Source organism: Physeter macrocephalus, chromosome 4, assembly GCF_002837175.3.
Source record: "Physeter macrocephalus isolate SW-GA chromosome 4, ASM283717v5, whole genome shotgun sequence".
NCBI lineage: Eukaryota > Metazoa > Chordata > Mammalia > Artiodactyla > Physeteridae > Physeter > Physeter macrocephalus.
This window is the reverse complement of record NC_041217.1, coordinates 108831513-108853902: the sequence shown is the minus strand read 5'-3', so window position 1 is coordinate 108853902 and position 22390 is coordinate 108831513. Positions and strand designations below refer to the sequence as shown.

The following is a 22390-nucleotide window of genomic DNA, read 5'->3' as shown; positions in this document are numbered from 1 at the left end:
TTTGATTTAAATTGGTCTGGGAGCCTTTTGGTTCCATATCTCTAGGATAGATTATCTGGTAGTGTACTTTCCATATGAACTAGGGGAACCCTGGAGACATGAGATGGCGCCATTTTAGAGCTCATCAATACAAATGAAAGCAAATCCAGTCATAGTCATTTGAGACTCTGGGATACAGAATTTCAAAAATGTTCAGGGACAGGGAAGGGACTTCCCTGGCGGTCCAGTGGTTAAGACTTTGCCTTCCAATGCAGGGAGTGCGGGTTCGATCCCTGGTAGGGTAGCTAAGATCCAACATGCCTCAGGGCCAATAAACCAAAACATAAAACAGAAGCAGTATTGTAGCAGATTCAGTAAAAACTTTAAAAAATGTTCAGGAAAGATATAAGTGTTATACCAATGGCCAGGATTCTAACGGGAATATGACTATAGGAAAGGCAAGTTTTAAAAACAAAATTCAGATGAATAGTGCCCTTCCCAATAAAAACAAAAAGAGGTTGAAAAACCTGAAGAAACCAGTGGCCTGAAGAGAAAGCAGATTATACAAGGTTATAAATAAAAGATGGAAGGAAGGACATGTAAGCCAGGAAGAAAACAAATAGACCAACAAAGTCGCTCCAGAATTAAACTAGGTGAAAGTTTATAAAATACGAATGAATGTAGAATTTAAAAAAATAATAATGGGTTGTCTTTCAAGACTGAGCGTATCCTGTGTCTGGCTGTATTAGACAACTAGTGGATCCCAGTTGGAGAGGAGCTGTATCATGTGAAAGATCACCCTAGGTGATTTTAGGACACCTCAACATTCCGCAGTTCTAAAATAGTACCACTTTACCTCACTTTACTTACAAGTTTAGGTATTTTTAAAAATCTTTATTCTCCAACAGAAAAAAAATGTATTTTTTGGGTGGTACATGAACAATGGACATGCAAAGACTGATGAACATTCCTGAGGTCAATAAGTATTTTTAGTGAGAATAATAAGGACCATATGACCAGTCCTTAGGGTTAAGTGTACACGAGAAACTTCATTTTACTTGCAGCACTATCAGACGTTTAACACAGCACAATAAATGTTCCAAATCATTTACTGTTCACATTGGTTTCTTAGAGAGAAATCTGAGGAAAGTAGCAGAGTGTTCTGTACAAAGTTCCAAGCAATGTTTCATAAAAGTAGAGAACAAACATTTCTTATTATGAATATACAGATGGATGAGTAATTCTGCTTTCAAGAGAAACAGATGCTAATCCCTAGGAATTCTTTCCAGTGTTTTCTAAATGATTTGTCTAAAACCAATCAGCAAAGCGTAAGTCACTCTGAGCAAATTTTTAAAAGTAAATAAAATCAGAATTACTATTAATTTGTTCAGAGATGCTGAGACCAATCAACAGTTTACCCGAGTCTTAAAAAAGTTAGTAAAATGATAAGAGTACATGATGTTTCATGGCCAAAAACTTTCATTATCCTCAGATAGAAGGCAGTCTCCCTGCTGAAATTGGTTTTGACTCTGTAAGAAAGTGTCAGTTTTTACAGGACTGAAGCTGATGGCTGCTTAAGCCTTGGGTTTCTAAGGAAACAAGTACTTGGATCAGTAATGACAACAATGTCAACCACAACGACCGGAGTTACTTTTTATTGCTTACTTTTTATTGCATGTCTTCTATGTATAAGAAACTGTAATGGCAATATGGTTGTGTTGTTTTATTTAATCTGATGTCAGTTAAGGAAAGAAAAGGAAGTTGCTTTCCACTTTGACTTCCCTGTGCAGAAAGGAAGGAATAGTTTAAGTCTGCCTTCATCCTGGAACTAAATGGAAAGATCTGGTAAGGAAAATGGGGCTAACTACACATATTAGAGGACAGACACAGAGACAAATTCTGAAACAATGATGACTGGTTTGCATTTAATAGTGAAACATACCAAAGAGAACTTTATGCTGTTTGTTATTCCCCAGGCCCCTTGGTGTAGCTGTCTTATTCTCATTAGAATTAAAACAAATATATTAAGAAACAGAATGTGCTAAATAAAGGCAACAGTAGAAATCCACATTTCAAAGAGGATTAGCAAAGGAATACTATCTTTAAAGTTTTGAGTAAAATGAAATTTTTTTATGTGAATTTCACTGATTTTTCAATAGTAGATTGAGAAATTTAAAACTACACTGAACTTAAATTAGTTGATGTTTTTATCTAAAATAAAATTACTAGGAAAACAGTTTTTTCCTTTCCCTACAGCCAAGCACCCTCCTCTGTGTTCATAGCTTATGTTTATATAGTTACTTGCGGTATGAGAAAATGGTAATTAAAACTAATTTACTTTCTGTAGTATAAAAAAATAAATGGAATGACCTAATTTTTTTTGCATAATATTAGGCAACGTAAGTACAGTATTTTTAAAGCCAGCAAACCAATGGATTATAAAAGTAATACTTTGCTTCCTTTACTCCAAGCAACTAAAAACACTTCTGTTTAAGTAGGAATTTCTCATTTTATTTGGCTTACTAAATATATCCCTCCTAGGAAAAAATTGGCTATTTAAAAATATGGGGGGTAGTAATTATTAGGTGATTATATGCAAGGCTACATTATACATAAATATTGTAGCATTCATAACATTTTCCTGTAGGGGCAATCATAAATGATGTGGCCAAAATGTTAGAAATAAGATTTATGAATGAGCTGTATACCAAAGTTAGGAGGTAACTTTAGCTTTGAATCGCTAAACATGTTAATGCCTATGGAACTTGGAGTGGGATTAAATTGAAGCAAGTCTTAAGGTAGTGAAGATAGGTCTGCTTGACTCAAGTCCATTCCCAAGAGCATACACAACTAACTCTTGTTCAGTTTTAATGGATACAGGCATTTCAACACTGTATTACCTCACAGAAATTAGTTACTCATTTTCATAGAATTGGTGGTTTATCATTCTTGCAAAATGGACAGTTTCAAATGCCACTATAATATTGGACAAAATAAGTGTAGCCTATGAAATCTCCTTTACCCAGGCCTCAGCCTACAATCACAGGACTAACGGGGAGTGAAGGAGGATATTTCATCTATTCTTTGACTCTTAGCATGACTAGGCATTCATTCCACCATGAAGAAATGAATGTCCATCCTTTTTTCAAAAATAATAAATCTGTACCCATACTATCTTGCTCGATCCTCGGATAATCCTATTATCATGCCAAACTTTTCCTGCCTACAGGTCTTTTCATTTTGGGTCTTTCACATGGCAAGTTCTTCCCTCATTCTTAAGTACTTGGGTCAGTCTTACCTTCAGTCCTTAGCTCAAGTGTAAGCCTTCTCAGTGAGGCTGCTATAGTCTATTCCATCTATAAGCTATTTCGCATTACACTTTATCTCAAAATCTATTTCCCATTATGCTTTCTTTCTTTCATAGCACTTCCACAATTTAGAATTACTTGATTTGTTTATAGACTACTACCCAATTATTAGGTTGATTCATATTAAATTGTGACTTTTTTTAAGGTCAAAAATGGTCAAATGTCAGCAATTTCCTGCTGTTGCACGTATATTCCATGAGGGCTGTTCTTTGCCCAACTTGTTCACTGCTATCTTCCCTAACTCCGGGCTCATGTTGTAACTGAGCAGGACCCTATGGGGCCTTCCGGGGACAGACCCATCCCCCATAGCCTCTGGTTTAGCTCCCCTCTGAAGTATCTAGATTATAGTATCTGATGCACATTTCCTGAGTTGCTTTACAGATACTAAAACCCCCACTAAATGGAAGAAATTAACTACTTGATGACCATGAGCACATAGCCCCCAGTCCCACTGGTGCCTAAGCATTGATAATGTTAACCCCTCTGACACACCACCCTGTAACCTCACCATCAACCAGAGAATTTTTTACGAGCTAATCACATATCCTGTGACACCCCTCCCTCACCTCGCCTTTAAAAATGCGTTGCTGAAACCCATCCGGGAGTTTGGGCTTTTTGAGCACTCGCTGACCAGGACTCCTTGTACAGTGCCTTACAATAAATGTTGCACTTTCCTTCATCATAACGTGGTGTCAGTAGATTGGCTTTACTGCGTGTGGGCTAGTGGATCCAAGTTTCGTTCAATAACACTGTTACGTACTAAACAAATATTTGTTCACTGAATGTTAGACTAGCCATGAAAATTATTATGAAAAGATAGTAACTCAATAAGTGCATGCACCGTACTAAGCACTTCACATATCAGATCTCATTTGGTTCGCATAAAAACCATATGAATTAGATATTATTGTACTAATTTTATAGATGATTCTTAAGATAAGCAGCGAACACATCTTAATTTTAAACTCAGGTTTCCAAAGTCATAGTTATTATGCAAAGGACATTCTTCAAATATTTATTGAGCTTCTTCTAAATGGGACTGACACTATGCTAAGTGCTAGGGATACAAAGACGAATAAAACAGAATCCACGTTCTATAGAAGTTTACAAATGCCTGGGGGAGAAAGACATGAAGATCAGTAATTAGAACCCATATGATCCATGCTCTGATGGAATCAATGTACAGAGTGTACAGAAGTTCGAGCCGGCATGCTTAACTTTGACTGGAGAGTCCAAGGAAGAGATAACAGTTCAATTAAGTCCTGAAAGATCAAGAAGTTGTTCTTTCTAGGGAAAGATGGAAGAGTCTTCCAAGCAGAGGGAATAAATTGCACGTACAAAGGCATGAAAGTGAGGGAAATACACAGAATTTGGGGCAATGTCTAAGAAATTAAGCATACTTGAAAAAAGTATAGCACAGTGGTTAAAACATAGGCTCTGAATCTAGATTGTGTGATTCTGAATTCTGGCTCTATTATTTGTTGTCTGTGTGACCTCGGGCAAGTTACTGACTGTGAGTCTCAGCTTCCTTTTCTGTAAACTGAAGATAATAGCTATACCTACATCATGAGGTTTTGGTGAGAATTAAACAACGTCATATATATTCAGCACCTGAAATACTGCCTGGCACATATTATTTAAAAAAAATTTTTTTGCACGTTTTAACATCTTTATTGGAATATAATTGCTATACAATGTTGTGTTAGTTTCTGCTGTATAACCAAGTGAATCAGCTATACATATATATATATATATATATCCCATATCTCTTCCCTCTTGCGTCTCCCTCCCACCCTCCCCATCCCACCCCTGTAGGTGGTCACAGAGCACGGAGCTGATCTCCCCATGCTGGCACATATTATTTAATAATTGTTTAATAACTGTTAGACTGAAATACACAGCACATGTGAATAGCAAGGTAGAATGTAAGACTGGAAATGTAAACAGGCCAGATCCTAAAGGAACAATATTCCACAAAGAGTATGAACTTTATTGGATTCGAAGTCACTGAAGCGTCAGCTAGGAAAGTTACTTCCTTTAGCGAATCTTTCATTTTGTTGCTAATAAGCAGCCAAACAGGCTGAGTTTTGTCTGCTCTGGAAGAGTTCCTAATGAGCAGTAAACGGGCCAAAACAAGCAGAAGGGTGGAGAAGAGAGAGAAAGTAGCAATCAGGATAAACCCTAACTGGATAATCAACCCCTTAATAATCAAGACATGACAGGATTTGATGAATGTAGATCTGGCTGATGCCGGTATGTTTCTTCTTCCAAAATACTAAGAAATAGATCTTCTTCGAAACAGAAGTTTCTTTGGGGTGACCAGCTCATAAACTAGAGAACACACAACACAGAGGGGTGCCAGGGCTGCTGGTGTTCCTAACAGAGGCTTCCACGGTGGTCCTGCTACTCTATGCTTGGATCATGAGTGGGCTGATGAAGTGTGTTTTTCCTTCTTAGACTGGACACAATTCACAAGTGGAAAATGCAAGATTTTCAATGTTCTTTTAGGACAAGCATCTCATTTTAGACAACACTTAAGCCTGTGTTCACCTGAGAAAGTGCACAGTCAAGATTGAAAGGCCTTGATTTGTCCTAAGTCAAGCTGTTAGTTTTGTTTCTTTCCCTCTTTTCCAATAACCAATTTTATAGTTGCAGCAGTGAAAAATAAAAAAATAAACGGGTAAGGCTTCATTTTGATGACAAATAGATTTATGATCTTTGCAGGGAAAAGTTGTTTTCCTTTTTCATAAATGAAAACAGCATGGTAGACTCATTTACTACAGATGTGCTAAGTTGACTAGTCTCAAAACACTCATTTATACAGAAGGAAATTCACACAGTCAACTGTGAGCCTCCCCAATACTATCCTTCAGTTATAGTCACATAACTTTAAAAAAAACATTGAAACTGCAGTGTGAATGTGCCAGGAATACTTTAACTCCTTTGGCCACATCAAAAAAAAGAAAGAACATTGTTTAGGAAAATCAGCCAGTTGCATAATGCTAGAAATCCCAGAATAAATATTTTTCTCAGTGGAAAAATCCAGCAGTCTTTAAAGGTAAGCCAAAAAGCACCATGGTGCCATGATTTGAAAAAAAGAAAAAAACAACAACAACAACAAAAAAAGAGCAATGGAAAAATGTCCTTATCCTTGTTGAAAATATTCCAGGGAATTTGCTAGTATTACTTTCTCTTAAGCAGTTTTTCTATTACCATAGTAGGTTTCAGAAATAATTATCTTAGAAATCACTTTTCCTAATGACCAGTTTAGCCACTGTACCTAATTTCACTGAACAGACTTGTCCCTTATAAAGCATTATAACTAATTTCATATCGAATATTCTACAGGGAGCAGAAACATTTGTGGAAAATATTTCTGTATTCATAAATACCAATATCATGTGTAAACCTTGGGGTTGAAAGGGGATTCTTCAAGGGAAAGTTATTTTGTTTTTATTTCAATGGTTACAAAATGCTTCAATACTTATGACATCCTGATTTCTAAGTATGCATGTAAATCTTTTCTAACATTCTTTGAAAATGCTAAAAAGTAGGAGACAATGAGTTATGATCTGATACCTAATTGCTTACTAATGGAAATACCAGATGCCACTCAACTTCATGGCCCTGTGAGGTATACTGCAGCAGTATTCAACATTATTGTAATTCATTTCAATTTTTTCACCACAGAATTCAATGAGCTTTTCATACTAGTCATATATAAAGGGATATGTGGCTCAGAATCTGTTTTTTTTAATGACCTCCAATTAGAAGTAGAATAACTTACTAAGTGGAGTTAGAATATGCATGTTTTGTTATCTGACCAATTCATACTCAGATTCTTTTTTCCCTTGATTTTAAGCCTTCAGTCTCTCCATCTCTACTAAGTCCCTCTAGCATTTTTCTTTTTTTTTTTTTTTTTTGCGGTACGCGGGCCTCTCACTGTTGTGGCCTCTCCCGTTGCAGAGCACAGGTTCTGGACGCGCAGGCCCAGCGGCCATGGCTCAAGGGCCCAGCCGCTCCACAGCATGTGGGATCTTCCCGGACCGAGGCACGAACCCGCGTCCCCTGCATCGGCAGGCGGACGCTCAAACACTGCGCCACCAGGGAAGCCCGTCCCTCTAGCATTTAAATATGGTTAAGGCTCTCTCATTTAAAAATAACTTTCTACCTTAGCCTCAGTTTCTTCTCCAGTTATTGCCCTACCTTCTCGTTCAGAGCCAAATTTCTCCATTGGATTGTCTGCATATCTTGATTTCCTCATACCCTCTCACTCCTCAAGCACTCCAATCCTGTTTCTGACCCCACTAATCAAATCGAATACTCACTTGCTAAAGTTACCAATGACCTTCATATACTAAAACACGATGATAATTTTATCTTGTTAGATTTCTGTATTAGGTGAGGGGGGGTGTCCTTATTTGCAAGCATCAGAAACCAAATAAGCAAAAAATTTACTGAAAAGATATTGAGTAGCTCATATAATCACAGATAAATCTAGAAACCAGGTTTGGAAAATGGATAGAATTAAAAGAAGACTGGGCAGCCAGAATTTAAACACTGTAGTGAGCACCAGACCAGCTGCTGGACATTGACTGCAGTCATCCTTGGACACTGAGTGCCACTGAAAGTTACTGCCACTGCCACCAGAACGGAATCCCCATTATCGCTGCTTCTGTGTCTTACTAACTCCTCAATGGAAGGTGTGGGTGAATATAACTGATTGCTTAGGCCTGGGTCATTGGTCTACATTCTTGTTTCAAAGAGGGAGTGGAAGGTAAGAGTCTAGACTTTTTGACTTCAGTAGTAGAAGGTGGCTTCCCATCAAGACTCAAAAAAGAAAGGAAACATAAAAATTTCTGAACATAAAAATGGGGTCAAGATGCTGAGTAGCCAAAAAATAAAACCAAAAACAGAATAAAACACATGTCCAACAAACTCTCTCATGATTAGACACAGTCGATGACTTTCTCCTTGATATATTCTTAAGCTTCCACGACATTACATTCTTTTTCTCTTATCTATTATAGCGACTCCGTCTCAGACTCCTTTGTCATCTCCTCTTCCTTCTTTACCTAACTTCTAAATGTTAGAATTCCTCACCACTTGGTTCTGGGCCTTCTTTCCACTGTTTATCTAATATTTGTGTGTGTTTTTCTTCATTTGCTCCCTATGTCCATTCACTGCCCCTTCTCTATGTTGCTATTTGTATTGAGTCTTCTGATCCACGAACATAGTGTATACACCATTTAACATTTGGGTCTTCTTTAATTTCTGTCAGCAATGTTTTACAGTTTTCAGTATCAGTTTGTACATTTTTGGGGGGTCAGATTATCCCATTTTGATACTACAGTAAGTACTGCTTTTTAAATGTCAATTTCTGATTGTTCATTGAGTACAGAGAAATACAATTCATTTTTTGTATATTGATGTATCCTGCAACCTTGCTAAATTCAATTATTAGGGGTTTTTTGGGTAGATTCTGAAGGATTTTCTACATAGATGATCGTGTTGTCTGTGAATAAAGACAGCTTTATTTCTTCCATTCCAATCTGGGTGGCTTTTATTTCTTTTTCTTATACTGACTAGAACCATTGGTAGAAGCTCCAGTACAGCGCTGAATGTGTCATATAGATGTAAGAGGATAATAAAGATATCTGTTGGCATATGAGGCCTCAGAAGGTTTATCTCACAAACACCTACATTGAAAATACTTTTTGGAGGAAGTACTCAAATAATAATAAAAACAAATTCAGGAGGTTCTATAAGGAATACTGAAAGTAATAGTGACTAAATAGCTTAATTAAGTTTACTACTATATTAAAAAAAGAAACAAAGGAAATAAAAAGAGAAAGTAGGTCAGAATGGCCATCATCAAAAAATCTACAAACAATAAATGCTGGAGATGGTGTGTGGAGAAAATGGAACCTTCCTACACTGTTGGTGGGAATGTAAATTGGTACAGCCACTATGGAGAACAGTTTGGAGGTTCCTTAAAAAACTAAAAATAGAACTACTATATGATCCAGCAATCCCACTCCTGGGCATATATCTGGAGAAAACCATAATTCAAAAAGATACATGCACCCCAACGTTCACTGCAGCACTATTTACAATAGCCAGGACATAGAAGCAACCTAAATGTGCATCAACAGAGGAAAGGATAAAGAAGATGTGGTACATATATACAATGGAATATTACTCAGCCATAAAAAAGAACGAAATACTGCCATTTGCAGCAACATGGATGGACCGAGAGATTGTCATACTGAGTGAAGTAAGTCAGACAGAGAAAGACATATACCATATGATATCGCTTATTTGTGGAATCTAAAAAAAGGGTACAGATGAACTTATCTACAAAACAGAAATAGAGTTACACATGTACAAGACAAACTTATGGTTCCAGTGGGAAAGGGGGGAGGGATAAATTGGGAGATGGGGACTGACATATACACATTACTATATATAAAACAGATAACTAATAAGGACCTATTGTATAGCATAGGGAACTCTACTTAATACTTGTTAACAGCCTATATGGGAAAAGAATCTTAAAAAGAGTGGATATATGTATATGTATAAATGATTCACTTTCCTGTACACCTGAAACTAACACAACATTGTAAATCAATTATACTCCAATAAAATTTTTTTAAAAATCAGAATAAGTTAAAAAAAAGAGAATGTAAATGCATGAGAATTATACGTCAAAATTCAAGGTAATATCAAAAAATGATGAAGGGAAAGAGTGGTTTATAGAAACAAAAGGACATGAGAACAAACACAGTACTTGTTTTGTTAGAGGGAAGATACAGTTACTGATTTATTAAACAAATCACTAGAGTTAAACAAGGACATATTTGGTTCTTAAATTCGGGACAGCTGCCACAAGAACATCAACTGAAAGAGAATAGGTAACTTTTAAACCTGCAGAAGAGAATTCAATCTATTCAGTGGAAATCAGAAAATAAAAAAGAAACAAAACCCCCCAAAGATAGTATAGGACAAGGAAAATATAGAATTAAGATGGCAAAATATTCGTAACAAAGGAATTTTAGATGCATTCTCTCTAAGCTTTCAAGCAGTAGAAGGAGGTCTGCTATTACTGCTACTGTTTAAGATAGTATTGAGGGTCCCTATCCACCTATGTGGAAAGAAAAAAAATGAGTTTAAGGAAACAGTTAAAGCTGCCATTGTTTGAAGATATTACCTACCTAAAAATCCAATAGGATCACAATAGCAAATTATTAGAAATAAAAAAATCCAGTTGTATAGAATGTAATCTAAATCAGTAATATTTAAGTAAGTAATAACTAACTAGAAAATAAAATAAAAAATAAGAATATATAAGGCCTTTATTGAGGGGCAATACTGCATATTGATAAGAACAAAGAATATGTAGTTAGACTGCCTTTGTAGCTATGTGACTATGAAAGTGACTTTTTTTTATAAAATAAGGATGATAATTGTATCTAATAATAGTGTAAAGATTAAATGAGTTAATACAGTAAAAATTTATCATGGTACCTGGCACATACTAAGTATTACATAACTTTTTTTTTTTTTTTTTTTTTTTTTTTTTTCGGTACGCGGGCCTCTCACGCTCCGGACACGCAGGCTCGGCGGCCATGGCCCACGGGCCCAGCCGCTCCGCGGCATGTGGGACCTTCCCGGACCCTGGCACGAACCCGCGTCCCCTGCATCGGCAGGCGGACTCTCAACCACTGCGCCACCAGGGAAGCCCTTACATAACTTTTTACCACTATTATTATGGAGAAAATCTATTATAAGATCTTATATTGATAAGATGACAGGAATAAATATTTTATCTCACATAGATAATTAAAAGGTTAAGATATTAATTTTCCCCAAATAAGTCTAAGGCAAACCCAGTGATAATTCAAGTTTATGTTCTGTTTATAAAGAAACTCAAATCTAATCTCAAATGTATGTGGTAGAAGTGTAAAGAAGGGGCCTTGCCCTACTAAATATGGGGACATAGGACAAAGCCGTAGTAATAAAAACGATGTGATAATACAAATAGACCAGAGATCAGTCAACTTGTTCTGTACAAAGGCTGGATAGTAGATATTTTAGCCCATGTGGGCCACTGGTCTCTGTTGCAACTACTCAACTCTGTCATGTAGTGCAAAAGCAGCTATCTGTAAACAAATGACCGTGGCTGTGTGCCAATAAAATTAATTTATGAATACCGAAATTTGAATTTCATGTAATTTTCTTGTGCCACAATACATTATTCTTTTTATTTTTTTCTACCATTAAAAATATAAAAACCATTTAGCTCACTGGCCATAGAAAAATAGGCTGATTTGGTTTACGAGGTGTAGTTTTTTGACACAGGGGACAGATTGCTGATGCATACCATGTATAGAGAGAACTTAAATAGTGTTGCCTGGATATTTTCTGTTTGCCTTTTGAGATCTGCCCCTTTCCAGCCTGATCTGTGACCCAGCAGGTTCCCTTACTGGTGAGTGACATACCCAGGGCAAGTGGATGGGAGGGAGCCCACCCTTGGTGAAGGCAGTAAGGGAATGCATTGTTGGTAGTGAATTTTTTTGGGGGGGGTGGTGGTATTTTTTTTTTTTTAATTGGAGTATAGTTGCTTTACAATGTTGCGTCAGTTTCTGTTGTACAGAAAAGTGAATCAGCCATATGTATACATATATCCCCTCTTTTTTTGGATTTCCTTCACTTTAGGTCACCACAGAGCACTGAGTAGAGTTCCCTGTGCTATACAGCAGCTTCTCATTAGGATGAACTGGGAGATTGGGACTGACATATATATAATAATATGTATAAGGTAGTGAATTTTTAAAATAATTGTAAAAATTGCTTTTGTTTTCACCATCACAGACTGGCAATTCTAAACAATGTCAGTGATAAATGTCAGTCCTCCCTGCCAGGGCAGATTTTTCCTATTATCACTCTTACTTGGTTGAGTTTGGCTAACAGGATGTACTGCTAGGGGACTGGAAGACAGGAGAAGGAGACTGAAACACTTATTCCCCTGGCTCTCCCTTTGCTGAGTTGCAGTGGATTGGCTGAATCCTTCTATTGAAGGTCTCAACTCCTGCTAAATGGCTCTCTCCTATGGCAATAACTACTTTCTCTATAATTTTGTTCCCCTTTCCTTTGTCTCTTCAGGACTATGGGTTGTAATGATGCACCATTGTTGCTATCCCTCGGGTGCTTCAGCATCTCTTCTTGGTTTTCCTTAGCCCTGCTCACATTTTTGTAAGTAGTCCCTTTATTAAACCTTCCTCAGTTGCCCCACTGTTTTTAGCTAGACTGTGATATGTAATTGGTAATAAGAGTGAAGTCAGGAAACTAACCCCACAAATGGGATTCTGAGATTGGTTTGCTCATAATCAAGGAATGCTCAGATAACTTCCTTGTTGCGGATGAACGGACACTAGTAATCTGTGGTATGCAGTGGCAACATGATTATTCAAATTAGCACTGGCCATGACATTAGATTAAGTGCTGCTGGAGGGCAAAGTGTCAGAAGATCATGTGGCCTTGGCATGTATTCACTATGGTGAACACAGTGACTATAAAGACTGCGTGATCAGAGGGCAGTCTCTTGAGTGATCTAGAGAGAGTACAGAGAAAGGGACAAAATAAAGGTCTTGCATGCTCAACTTAGAACATAATGAAAAATCAGAAAATCCCCACGGCAGCTTGAAGGAGTCTTTCATCTCCTATAGTCCAAGGCAGATGTGGCTGTGGATCCAAACTACTGTAAGATTTGCAGAATGTGTGTACAAATACATCTTCGACTAACCAGACATCTTATGCTAAATAGGGCACTGGGTGGAGAAAAAGTAGAACTCCAAGACAAGGGATGGGGATATTTGAGCAGACATGGGCAAGACTAAGAACTGTGAACCTCAACTCCCTCTTAGTCTTCCTTGCTTGTGGAGATAGCCACCTGCTCAAGCATCTGGGAGCACCATTAATGGTGCTCAACTACGGCCTACAGTTAATGAGGTTGAACGCTATAACTCCCCTAGTATACTGCGTAGGAAGGGGTTCAAACGCTCAGGAAGATAGAAATGTGGAGACAGATTTATCACGTGCAATCTGATCAACCACCCTCTAACCATGGCCCCTGAAAGGGATCAAAGAACACTCCTTACCAAGGTGTTAAGAAATGTCATAAGAATAAAGTTCCCCTTTTTAAATAGGAATATTGAACTCTGAGTGGTAGATTCTAGGTGACAGTGCTTTACTATCAGAGAAAAGGTAGAAGCAATTATCACAGTAAGCCACAGGATGTTTTGATTAGATGTTTTGACCTGCAGAGATCTGTGCTGATGGTTACTTGATCAAAGATCCATAGGAATTAAATATACCATATGCTAATATATTGATGTATAGGTAGAAAAATTCTAGGTCTGATGGGTATAATCCTAATTAAAGTCACTGTACTTGGGATTCATGGCCTCTCGCTCAGTTCCCAGACTCAAGCCAGTTCCTACATCAGAATTCCTTGATTGAGGTGGAGGCAGGTTCTCTTTGAGGAAGAACCCTGCAATGTGGTCATAGGTGTACACAGTGACTTCTGCCCTAAGCCTTCTGCAGAGGGACGTGTGGTCATTTACCAGGTGACTGAACACTGGGGAAACAGAAACTCTCAGCCTTTCTGTGGGCTGTTAGATATTGGATTTGAACTGATAAAAAAAAACCCCGGAAATCCAAAATATCATCACGGCGCTCTGGTCAGAGTGTAAGTTTATGAAGGCCAAGGGATAAATAGTGATAAATGCAGATTTGGCTCAAATTTTTTTCCCAATTGGGTCCAGTAGGACTGTGAGCCCAGTTTTTGTTTTTGTATTGTTTTCTCCAATCTCAGAGAATAGTAACACTCCCTCACTTATAAAGTAAAGGCTACTGTGGTAGGAAGGGAGGAGACATGTGGAAGCCCCTGCAACTATCTCTTCCTGCCCCCTTCCCCACAATGTATACCTAAGGTAACACCACACCCCTGTAGAAAACTGTTCATATTAACCACCACATCCCTGTGGAAAAGTGTATATACTACGGCCAAAAGACCTGAAAGATGCAAAAGCAGTGACCCTACCATATCCCATATCCCTTTTACTCCTCTGTTTGGTGCACACACCAGATAACTCCAAGACTTAAACTTAGAAACTCAATGTGTGTTGATGCCAATCACAGCTGCAGTTTCTGATATGGTGTCTTTACTAAACAGTATAGCGATTAGCAACAGCAGTTACTGACCTAGTAAAAATACTTCCTACCAACATTCCTATCAGTGAAGATGATCAGAGGCAGTTTGCTTGCCTTCACAAGGCAGAAAGAGCCGTATCACTTCAATGCCTTATCTCAGTGCTGTGTCAGCTCAATTTTCCTCTCTGTCATAAAATAGACCAGAGTGATATCTTTATAGTCTTGACATCTCACAAAATATCAGGCAGGTCCATTAAACTGAGGCCACTATGCTAACTGGACCTGGAGAGTGGAAGAGAACAAGCACGCTAAAGACACACCAGAGGATAGGATTAAAAAGTTCACGGGACTGCTAAATGGAAGAAGTTCCTAGGGGTAGTGGTTTGGGGGTATATCAGGATATCCTCTCTAAAGTAGAGACAAGTTGTTGCACTTTGCATTGCTCATCACAATAAAAGAGGCACAATGCTTGGTGAGCCTCTCTGGACTTTGGAGTCCATCTATACCACCTTTGGGTATGCTGCTACAACCCATTTACCCACTTACTGGGTAGCCTGTAAAGTTGCTAGGTTTTTATTGCGGTCAAATATATATAACATAAACTTACCATTTTAACCATTTTTAGATGTATAGTTCAGTGGCATTAAGTATATTCACATTGTTGTGCCACCATCACCACCATCCATCTCCAGAAATTTTTATGTTCCAGATTGAAACTCTGTACCCATTAAACAATAACTTCTCCAAATGCTCCTCCTCCCAGTCTCTGGCAACCTCCATTCTATTTTCTGTCTATGAATTTGACCACTCTAGGTACCTCATATAAGTGGAATCATATACTATTTGTACTTTTGTGTCTGGCTTAGTTCACTTAGCATGTCTCCAGGGTTTATCCATGTGGTAACATGTGTCAGAATTTCCTTCCTTTTTAAGACTGAATAATATTCCATTGTATGTATATACCACATCTGGTTTATCTGTTTCACTGTTGACAGCCACGTGGGTTGTTTCCACCTACTGGTTACTGTGAATGATGTTGTTATGAACATTTGGAAAATTTATGTTCAAGTTTCTGCTTTCATTTCTTTTGGATATACACCCAGGAGGGGAATTGCTGGACCATATGGTAATTCTGTATTTAATTTTGCAAGACCTGTCATACTGTTTTCCACAGCGGCTGCATCATTTTACATTCCCATTAGCAATACACAAGGTGCCAGTTTCTTCACACACTTACCAACACTTGTAATTTTCTTTCTTTCAATTTTTTATTTTTTTGGATAATAGCCTTCCTAGTGGTTATAAAAGTGGTATCTAATTGTGGTTTTGATTTGCATTTTCCTAATGATTAGTGATGTTGAGCAACCTTTCCATGTGATTATTGGTCACTTGTGTATCTTCTCTGGAGAAATTCAAGTCCTTTGCCAGCTTGCTAGTTTTGGGTGGCCCCTGACGAAAATGCTCTGCAGCAGATTCAGGATGCTGTACAACCTACCTTGCTATGACTGAGCAGATCCGATAATATCAGAAGGGTCTGTGGCTGGTAGAGATGCTATATGGACCCTTTGATAACCCCCATAAGAGAATCACAGCTCATACCCATAAAGTTTTGGACATAAGCAACTCCTTCTTTGTCAAATGTAATTTCCTATTTGGAAAGCAGTTCTGGGCTTGCTCTGGTTGAAGCTGAATAACCGACCCTGAGACATCAAATGACTATGTGTCCTGAACTGACCATTATGATCTGAGTGATATTTGATCCACTAAATCATAAAATTGGCTGTGCACAGCAGCGTTCACTCCTAAATGGAAATGGTGTATATTGAGACTGGGTCCTAACAGGTCCAGAAATCACAAACAAAATATGCAAGCAGGCAACTGAGACTTCCATGATACTTGTTCTACTGCTTTACCACTGCTCCTTCAGCCTTCCTAGAGAATTCCCCTTACCAGTTAGTAGGGTAGAAAAAAGTTCAGGCCTGATTTATGGATAGATCTGCACTGAATGTCAACATCTGCTAGAAGAGGATTGCTGCTGCATTTAAGCCTGAAAGATATAAGTGAAGGAGACTCTTCCCAGTGGACAGAACTTGGGGCAATCTGTATACATAGGCAATCCGTATAGCCATGTTTGGTTGTCTGCAACCAAAGAGCCCTGTTGATATACCCTAGAGCTCTAACTGGGTCTTGGAATAGCCCTGAGTGTGCAAATGGCTTCAGCATCTGGCTTTAAGTCCTCTTCATTCTTGTTTATTCTATGTAGAACCAGTGATTTGGTCTTGTGCATGAGCCTTCACCCACACAGCCAATCAAAACCGTGTGGCAGATTCTAGAATGCAACTTAGACAGAATTAAAATGAAATCAGTATCTTACTTGCATCTACCATTTTCTGTATTGGCTTTCTCTTAGCCATTATATTACTGTCCTTTAAGTATTACCCCATTAAAGAAGGATGTAGAGTTGTTAGAAAATGTCTGTTTTCTTTCTGGAAACTAGCAGCAGATAACAATCACTTGCCACATTGCTGTTTTTATGCAAGAGAAAATGGTTCATATTTTTGTAGTCCAAATCAATGTTTTCATTTTATTTTCCAATTTTCAGTCCTTTCCAGGAAGACCTTCAGGTGTCACATACTGCCAGAAAGAAGTTGTTTGCCACAATGAAGTATTAAGTGACTTGGTGTAAAAAAAGTGGATGACTTTGACCTGTCACTAGTGTCTGATGAATATCTTCTATGCTGAATGTCTGAAATTCTTATTAAACATATATATATAGGATCCTGATTTGTATCATCCAAATCTGGAATAAGTACCTGGATTAGTATTATTTTAGTCAGAAAACAAATGAGTTCCTCTTCCCAGTAATTAAATAAATCTATTTGCTGTTATTAGTATTTACAATTCAGTTTCTAGCCTTATCGACTACTAGGCACATCCACATACATACCACCTCCATGATTAAACCTGTGTCCACAGCAAGAAATATGACATACTTTGAAATGTGGTTTTCCTTGTTTCAGCTCTCAAAATCTTATTCGAAGCAGTAAGATTCACTCTAACATTTCCCAGTAAAACTTAAGTACAGACTCTCAGACCAATTCAAAGTGTTTTACTGTTGTATTTTTAAAACTCCACAACCTCATTTTAAGACTCTTATATGGTAAGCCGAGAGTGCAGCATCTACATGAAGGTTCAGGGCATGAGCTCCCTTTAAGACTGGGATCTCAAATGGAAGTCCTCTTTTAACCAGACTGATGTTAATGGCAGAAGTTTAGAAAACATATATTTTAATTAAAACATCAGCCTGGCTGTCAAATTTCTCTAGGGCTTACACCCTGATGCTCTGATGTTCAGATATACTGTCTCCAAAGCAAATAGAAACCATACTAAGCCTCCTTAAAAATATTCACCTTTCCAAATAGAATATGGCCAGATATTTATTTCTGAAATAATTAAATTGGCTGGGTCATAATTTGATATATTTTTTTAAACAAATGAGATAATTCATCATAGTGAAAGAATAATATTAATTTGGGTTTGAGTTTTGCTACAGTCCCATGCTACATGTGAATAAACAACTAGGATTGATTCATTTAAGAGAAGAAAAACAGGTCAATAGATAATCATATCCAAATAGTGGAAATGTAAAAGGATAAATTTTACTGGATTTACTGGATTACTGAAATATGCGATTAATTATTCTTGTATTTCAAATGGAAACAACAGGAGATAACAAAAAGATATCTGGATTATGATGACCTTAGTAAGAAAAGAGGGAAAATGGCTAAATGAAGACAAAAATATCATTTTAAAATTTCTGATCAAATATATAAGATAGCAATTTGCATAAAAATAATAATCTACATCACTGCTCCTTGCATCACCACTAGATGAACATAGAGAAAATATTCATACAATTTCTGTAAAATAGTGAGGCTGTAAAAGTAAAGGGAAAATGATTTTGGCAGAACTTACCTTGAGTTATTGCCAACCCTGAAATGTTCCAAAGGTGGCTTAAGACATTTGATGAACTCAAAACACAGTTAGGTTGTGTAGCCCTTAAAGTTTTACTTCTTTATTGTTCCTATGTACCAGCTTTTATATGTGTAAAAATAATATAAATTATTAATAATATGGGTTATTAGTTATAAAACATCCAACAGAATGTACTCATTGACATTCCCTGGAAATCATAAACACAATCTGAACCAATGTCAAAGTTAAGAAAGACAGCCAAAATATCTTGGTCTTAGTAAAGAGACACTTATGCATAAGAAATAAAGAGCAAAGAATATTCAATCTACTCACAGGGAGTCCCTGTTTTCCTGGTAGCCCAACTTTACCAGGGTTTCCTGAAATGCCTTCTGCTCCAGGGTATCCTTGCATGCCTTTTGGCCCAGGTAGGCCTGGAAGTCCCTTGGTAATTAAAAATTACTTGGATTATAGAGAGATGCTGTACAGATGTTTAAATGACAAACACTTTTATACTTATTGGGGGGTGGGAGGTTACATTCTTAAAACCCTGTCCCAGGATAAATATTCCTGTTTCCTGGATTCCTTAATAATTTACTATTTGCATACAACAGATCAGGTAACTGTTCCCTAAACTGAAATGCGAAGCTAATCAGCAATTTATTGTGTAACCTTTTCCACTTTACTGTAATTTCCTGGTATTTCTCATTGTACCAGCCCAGGCTCTATCCAGCTGTGGAGAAAAGATCAGCTATGTGCACCTGTCAGTTTAGGATATAGGCTGACATTCACCATCTCTAAAACTCTGTATTGTATTCTTTTCCCAAGAAATAAATTATGGCTCTTTCAGTTGCCACTTTGAATTAGATAATTATATGACTGAGTAAAAGTCTGAACATTTTGTTTGTACTCTTGGGCAACTGGATTTAATCTGTAGGGAATCTCTGATCTCAATGTGCTCATAATTTATGTTCACTTTTCTTTACTTTTTTTGAACCAACACAGGCCACCCAAAGCAGGCTGTTGGCTAGGGGAGACCAGCAGGAAGTCTTTGCTAATAAGCTAGTCTACACATATTTGCTTGGCCAAAGAGGAAACGGATGGCTAAGGTAAAATTAATCTTTGTTCTGTGATGAAAAGATTTAAAGCTTTTTTCTAAGACTTTCTGTTCTATTTCCCAGGAAAATGAGAGGCCGAGTTCTTCAATTAAATTCCAGCTCATGTCTTTTCAATTATGCTTGAAAATCTCTGACCTTTGTCACCATTCATTTAGTCATGACTCCAAGTTGCCTGTTTTTTAGTGGTTCACCATCAAAGAATAGTAGCATGAATCCACACAGAGGTCTCCATGCACTGGAAAATAACCTTCAGTTGCAGCGACTTCCATTTCAACACCAAGCTTGGTTTTGAGCTAATGGTCATATTTTGTTCCCTCTGTGTTCCAGCATGGGTTTAAACATTTTTTTGAAGACAATCTGATTTATCCAACACTTGTCATAACTGGCCCCAAACTTTTCTGCTTGCTAAAGTTCTATTTAGAAAAACAATAAAGATGAAAAAGGCCTGTTACTTACAGGAATCCCAGGTTTCCCAGAAGGGCCAGGAGCTCTTTTTTTCCCCTTAGGACCCTAAAAATGTGAAGCACAGTTGTCAACTCATTGCTATAAATTTAATTAAACTTAAGGCATAGAAAAGAACTCTGAGACCTGGAGGCTACAGCAAGTCCTGCCACTAACTAGCTGTTTATCATTGGGATTGCCATTTAACTTTCCTGGGAGTCATTTTCTTCATCTATAAATGAAAGAATTTGACTATATAATCTATGAATTTCCACCTGGCTCCAAATTCTATGATTTAAGAACTTAAATTATAGTTCTAAAAAGGAACTGAACAGATTATTTAAATAAAAGTCCCCACTTCAGGCAACGCCTTTGTCTCCCTACTGAAAGTGGTTAAGTACTTATTTAATTAATTCAGTAAACATTTCTTGACTATTAGGTATCAGGGATTCTGTTATGTGCTGGAGATGCAAAATCAAAGCTCTTGTTCACAAGGCACTTACAGTGTAGTGAGGGACATGAACCAATAACCTAAAATGTGCTTATCTGGAAGCATAGAGAAGAACATACTTGTAAATCAAAGAAAAGATCTTTATTTCCCACGGAATTGCTTGTTTTTCCATGTGTGAGATGTTTTAAATCATAATTGATTAAGCAGTAACGGTCTACCAGGATAGTTAGAAATTTGCCCTTGCAAATCATGCCATTATTCTGATGATACCCTAAAATTATTTTAAGAAGAAAAAGGTGGAAAAGAGTGACCTAGTTCACAAATAAGAAAAAGAAGCATATTGCCATTACCAGAAACATTTATCAGAAATCATCAAAAGTTCTCAGAAACGGGATAATTCCACCAAAATGAGATGTTAAGTTATTCAAATCTGAAGACAGTTGTGCTAAAGATTCAATTTGACAACAATGACAAACAATTTCAGAAGATGTTACATCTTCTGAAAATGAGCTTAAACGTTTTAAGAAGAAATAGCGTATGTAATCAGAGAGAAAAAGGGCATTTTCTGTAAGAGATAAAAATCCAATTTTGTTAGAATTCGATGATAGGGAACTATATGGATCAAGGGTTCTACCTCCAAGTTCAAAAACTATTTTACTTGCTTTAAAAAGTCACTAATGTAAATTCTTCCTAAGGGTAAGGAAACCAGAAAAGGGGATAGTTGGTGAACTGGGTTTAGTTGAAGTAAATACAATTTCTGGAACATATGATCCCTATAATAAATGTATCTTTTAGAATACAATAAAGAAGTAAGATAGACAAATAAAGACTTTTAAATATTGAAAACAATTCTGATTTCAGTTGTCTTGAATAGCACTAATTAAACAGTATATGAATTGTGATAATATTCAAATATGTTAACTGGTGTGTGTTTTCCTTCACAGTATTTCTTTTTATGTAAAGTGATAGATTTGTTCTAAACTTTTGATTTTCAAAATAGACTTTCTTAGCTTAAGAATTTCAAAACAGTCCTCTGAAACTCATGGTGGGGGAATAGTTTGAAAAGAATATATTTTTAAATACAAAAGCCTGATTTTTAAATATTAAAAGTCTATCATTGAACATAAAAAAACAAGGTAATAAGGGATTCAAGTCATAAAATTTATACCATAAAGAACATATTTAGAAGAATTATAATAATGTAAGAGAAAGTTTTTCCTACCTAAGGGGATATAAAAAAATCTTCAAGTTGGAGAAAGGTAAAAAGAGAAGCAAAACTGTTAAGACACTGATGGGTATCTCTGAGAAGAGACCTTGACACCAATCTGCCGTCAAGTCCTGGGGTGGGTAGAAACAATAATACCTGCAGAGGATACAAAATTAATACACAGAAACCTCTTGCATTCCTATACACTAATAATGAAAGATCAGAAAGAGAGACTAAGGAAATAATCCCATTTACCATCACATCAAAAAGAATAAAATACCTAGGAATAAACCTACCTAAGGAGGCAAAAGACCTGTACTGAGAAAAGTATATGATACTGATGAAAAAAATCAAAGATGACACAGATGGAGAGATATACCATGTTCTTGGATTGCAAGAATCAATACTGTGAAAATGACTATACTACCCAAAACAATCTACAGATTCAATGCAATCCCTATCAAATTACCAATGGCATTTTTCACAGAACTAGAACAAAAAATTTTACACTTTGTATGGAAACACAAAAGACCCCGAATAATGAAAGCCATCTTGAGAAAGAAGAACAGCTGGAGGAATCAGGCTCCCTGACTTCAGACTATACTACAAAGCTACAGTAATCAAAACAGTATGGTAC

General features: G+C 37.0%; 1 protein-coding gene and 1 long non-coding RNA gene across 6 annotated transcripts in view; one reads left to right on the top strand and one right to left on the bottom strand.

Annotated features, from left to right (window-relative positions):
• The window catches only part of COL24A1 (collagen type XXIV alpha 1 chain), a 423812-nt gene that overhangs the window by 47420 nt on the left and 354002 nt on the right, over nt 1-22390 (bottom strand). The window contains exons 46-47 of the mRNA XM_024119550.3: nt 20111-20164; nt 18873-18980 (exon numbers count right to left, since the gene is read on the bottom strand). Coding sequence (XP_023975318.1) covers nt 18873-18980; nt 20111-20164 — 162 coding nt within the window. The remainder of the gene's footprint in view (nt 1-18872; nt 18981-20110; nt 20165-22390) is intronic.
• LOC112063831 (uncharacterized) overlaps nt 1-22390 on the top strand; it is a 193665-nt gene that overhangs the window by 96426 nt on the left and 74849 nt on the right. For 3 of the 5 annotated variants that reach the window (XR_008617215.1, XR_002891205.2, XR_002891203.2), the window contains one exon: nt 19542-19645. The exons of the other annotated variants lie outside the window; for them this stretch is intronic. This is a non-coding gene — a long non-coding RNA (uncharacterized lncRNA). The remainder of the gene's footprint in view (nt 1-19541; nt 19646-22390) is intronic. 5 annotated transcript variants of the gene reach the window in all.